The sequence below is a fragment of the Physcomitrium patens genome, chromosome 4, assembly GCF_059467195.1.
Source record: "Physcomitrium patens ecotype Gransden chromosome 4, ASM5946719v1, whole genome shotgun sequence".
NCBI classification, from domain to species: domain Eukaryota; kingdom Viridiplantae; phylum Streptophyta; class Bryopsida; order Funariales; family Funariaceae; genus Physcomitrium; species Physcomitrium patens.
Window position 1 is genome coordinate 15,271,664 of NC_143413.1, and position 4,399 is coordinate 15,276,062.

At 42.1% G+C, this 4,399-nt stretch overlaps 1 protein-coding gene across 2 annotated transcripts; it reads left to right on the forward strand.

Moving 5' to 3' along the window:
• The first annotated feature begins 573 nt into the window (after window positions 1–573).
• On the forward strand, window positions 574–3,514 carry LOC112280769 (uncharacterized). Of its 2 annotated transcripts, none has more exons than XM_024516578.3 (2): window positions 574–844; window positions 1,337–3,514. In XM_024516578.3, the coding sequence occupies exon 2, from the start codon at window positions 1,483–1,485 to the stop codon at window positions 3,181–3,183; it is 1,701 nt and encodes a 566-aa protein (XP_024372346.1). In that variant the 5' UTR covers window positions 574–844; window positions 1,337–1,482; the 3' UTR covers window positions 3,184–3,514. The 2 variants fall into 2 exon arrangements, with proteins under 2 accessions (XP_024372346.1, XP_073389912.1); XM_073533811.2 differs by having other exon boundaries at window positions 578–844; window positions 1,020–3,514.
• Window positions 3,515–4,399: the final 885 nt, after the last annotated feature.

Consider the following 4,399-nt stretch of genomic DNA (forward strand, 5'->3'; position numbering starts at 1 on the left):
GAGTTACTACTTCCCTTGGCCAAACAATTTATACATGACCCTAAGGTTAGATGAAGTTGGTGGTTTAGTGTGATAGAGGTGGTGGTTCAATGTATTTTTATGGATGGTTTTGGCTAAGTTTGTATGTTGGTTCAGGGGCTCAAAGTGTAAAGCCCTTTGAATTTTTATACCAATTAAACCACTTGGGCTTTTTTTATTTTTTCTTTTGGAGCACATGAGAACCTTATTTCTCCACCATTTTTTTTTTTTTTTTTTTTTTTTTTTTTTCTCAATCAACCCCCCTCCCCCCAAGATAGCTGAAAAACTTAAGTTGTTGGGTTTAAGGTATTCTGACATACAGATGTACCAAATCTTGTTTTTATTAAAAACAAATTTATTATATCTTGAAGGGCTGCCCGCCCCGCCGGATCCCCCACGTTCCCCTGCTCGCTCCGCCAGGTCCCCCGAGCTCCTTGCTTATCCCACGCGTTCCCTCCAGCGCTCCTCCACGTTCCCGCTCGATATGGTTCTATGACGCTGAGTGCAAGTATATATACCCCCCCCCAAGTTTCTCTCGAAAGGGCACTTCGTCTCTGCACCTGGGTTCGTTGTGGCACTAGTTCGAAGTATTTGGGGAGGCTCTTGAACTCTTTATTAGCGTTGACTTCGACGGAGCGAACTCTATCCAGTGATGGCGTCGTCCATGGTGATCGGCAGATTGGCCCCATGGTAATCTGGAAGGATAGATTTGTGCGGCTAAACCTACCACCCCGTCGTAGAAAACACGAGCGCGTTCTCAATAGAATGTTGAATCGGATGATAGTGTAGCTTCAGCCCACATGACCAAAACTCAACTGCTTTACTGGTATGATAACCATATCATTTCACATTCAGAATCTTGTCATAAGCTTTCAACAGTTCGTTGGTATTTTGTGCACTGTCATTGACTGTTTCGCCTTCGTAGATGCAATTATCAGATCTATGTATTTGTCTCTGTTGAAGTTTTAAAGTTTAGAAATTGTTTTCTATTACCAATGTAGCGCTGCGTGCTACATTCCTAGAAGAATCTTCGGGAAGCAGTGTCAGTGTCACTCCGTCTACCAGGCTTCGATCACCCCTGCTAGTAATGGCGCCATCCCGCGCACGAGCTAATGAGTGAGTTACTGTTTTTTTATTAAATCTTCAGTTCACCATAGAACTGAGCTACACAAGTTCCTTCTGCACATGAAAGATCTAAGAGAGGTATTAGAGCATTGGTAGTGTTGGTCTTAATCACACTCAATGTGTCAACTGAGTTGTGTCAATAAACACATCCAAAACAAATCTAACGCAGGTGATGACATGGGTGATGATGTAGGCGACAAGTGTCGAAACAATCGGTATATAAACATAAATAAAGTTCGGCTTGTCTGTTTTCTTTTAGGGTCTTTTGATATTAATATTAATGTTAAGATTATTTAATTGAACTTACTACTTAAATTAGTTCTAGTTTTTGTCAAATATATGGGACATTTGTTTGGGAAATGTCAATCGGAAGCAGAAATCCATACAATGGGAGCACAGGAGATTATAGGGATGTCTGTCCTCGTGAGTACAATCGAGAGAGTGTCTAGTAGCAGATCAAGTTCTCAAGTTTTGAGTGACCCTTGGACTGCTGCCTCGAATGGGCCCGTTACCATCCAGAATGGCGATGCTGTTTCCGAAGAGACTTTCCACGGTAAAAGCTCTCCATGTGAGAGAAGGTCTACAACTACATCGCATTCAAAATGTCACAGTGAAGAAGTGTTACAGGAGAAGTCTGCTGACATCGAGAACAAAGACGCACCATCAGATATCACTGGTGCTCCATCGGTTATCAATGATGAGAAATCATTTGTACACGACTCTGCCAGTAGTTCTGCTGACACAAAGGAGGTGTCCCCGAAAGAGAATGGCACTTCTAAATTTGCTGAATTGCCAAAAGAAATGGCTGAAGCGATTTTCAGTCACCTTCCTCTCCGTGACGTGGCTATCATGCGGTGTGTTAACAAAAGTTGCAAGCTTATACTTGGTCGCCCGACGTTTCCTGAGGAGCGAAAGAAAGTTCGTGGGAAGGATACTGAGGGCAACTTCAGTCCCCACATCTTCAGCACAGACGATAAAGGCGACTTGCATTGGTATAGTTTTGACTCCAAACAGAGAAAATTTGATCAAGTCCCATCACTCAACTTTCAAAAGGATATCTTGCCATCGCCGGATCCGGAGCTCTTCAAAGACCATCTAATGGCACACGCAGAAGGTCTCATTTGCATTAACACAGGCAAATCTCCCGGTCCCGAGAGACTGGTGGTATGCAATCCGGTCACTCAGGAGGCTAAAGTCCTTCCACCATTGGGACACCCACGGCAACCAGTTCTGATACACATGAGAACGGACGGTGAGGACCATTACAAAGTCGTAGTCGCTGGGAGTGCTACAGCTGGGACAGGAGACCTGTCGCTCATTACCGAGGAGTATTCATCCAGAACGAGTCTTTGGACCCGTTCGGAGCATTCTGATTTACCCTGTCCCCAGTTCGGGCTCAATGAGTATCAAAACGCTGCCTATTACCGATACAGAAATAAAGAATATCTCTTATGCGTAGTTATCCTCTCCACAGGGGCAAGGGGAATACTATTTTATGATTTGGAGATTCAGAGGTGGATCCAAGATGATAACATGAAGCCCCAAATACCTGTCATTGTAAGGGATGAAACAACTGTTGCACACCTTGCCACAACCCAAATTCTAAACTGCGGCCATAACGTGTTCGTATACAGCGAGCAAGAACTTGGAAAAGACGTGTTTATTTGCATTCATAAATTATTTCTTACTCCTTCTGGTGCGACGTGGAGAGAAATCGTGCAACGCAAGAGGCCCAGTGGACGGGGACTGCTGGTGTACCCCGAGTACATTTGCGCCCCAATCAGCAACTACGAGCTGTGTGTGTTCAACACGATTGAGCACAGTATGGAGATAATTGATGTAAACAATCCGTCAGAAATTGTTCCTTTTGGGACAAAACCACGATTTATTGGAAATCCATTCCATACCTTGAATCCCATAGGATTCATGTTTCAGCCCACTTTCCAACGTAAAGTCTGTCCAGGAAGTAACACATGTTCTGCATTGTGCAGCGAATGTAGGGTGAAGAAAACCGACAACACTGTGAGAGCTCCGCTATGATTCACACAATTCGCATAACTATTGGATGTTGCAGTTACGTCCACACATTGCAAAGTTCGTGCGAAAGAATGTTAAAGAAATGCAAAGGGGAACGTCAACCGCCCGATACACTGTACTTTTTTTCGTTTTGAGATCATGTTTTATTCCCACTCTAGTTTACTCTAGTTTATTATGTTTTATTTAAAGGTGGACCAAGTACCCACGTGTGGCCATGTTTTCTATAAAATCAAAGGTGTCTGCACAGAAGTTGAGTGCACATAACAACTGCGTGGAAGCATCATTCTCAAATTTTTCAGCAAATCAATCCAACAGCAGCACACGTATTCCGGGATATGCTGGCGTGAAACCTGAACTGTCTGACGCGTCATTGATACTTTCTGCATTGTGTCATGGTGTCTAATGATTTATATATATAAAACTTTATGCATATATACAGTGACAAACAAAACAGAGTACAAAATCTGAAGTGCCAACTTTCAAGAGCAATTACAGAAATTTCAATGATTGCTTTATAAATCTGAAAGTTACATGGAATAATACACACAATCTTGTACACATGTACAAAGTTGCACATCAAATTGATAACTAAACATCCTTCTACAAAGTCAAATCAACAACTATATCTTGTACTCAGTATTGTTCAAAGAAAATCTTCAAACTTCAATATTTAGTCCAATAACCTTTTGCTTCCAAAAGAGCTGAAATCCTTCTTGGCATAATTTTGTATAGTTTCTCACAATCTTTTGCATCAAAACTAGGGTAAATACTACAAACATTCTCCCACAATTCTTGAACACCTCTTGGCCTTGGAGTGACTTGGCTTAAACGCTGTTTGAGAAGGGCCCAAAAATGTTCCATTGGATTCAAATCTGGAGATTGAGCTGGCCATTGAAGGAGCTGAAATGGCTATGAAGAGAGCCAAAACTGAACACTTTTTGCCGTATGTTTGGGATCATTATCATGTTGAAAAACCACCTTAGTAGGATCTAAGTTGTAATTCTGTGTGGTACTTTACAAGTAGGTTTCTAAATTTTTTTTGTACAAATGTTGCTCCATTCTACCTTCAATTTGATACCAAGCACCCTACCCAAAAGCAGTCATACAACCCCAAATCATAATTGAACCACCACCATGTTTGACAGTTTGACTAACATGTATAGGTCCAGGTCGTTCTCTTTCTCTCAACCAACACCAAGACCTACCATCTGAGTTGATT

Excerpts from the sequence above, each read along its gene's own strand:
- LOC112280769 (XM_024516578.3), top strand. The coding sequence starts at position 1,483 with ATGGGACATTTGTTTGGGAAATGTCAATCGGAAGCAGAAATCCATACA.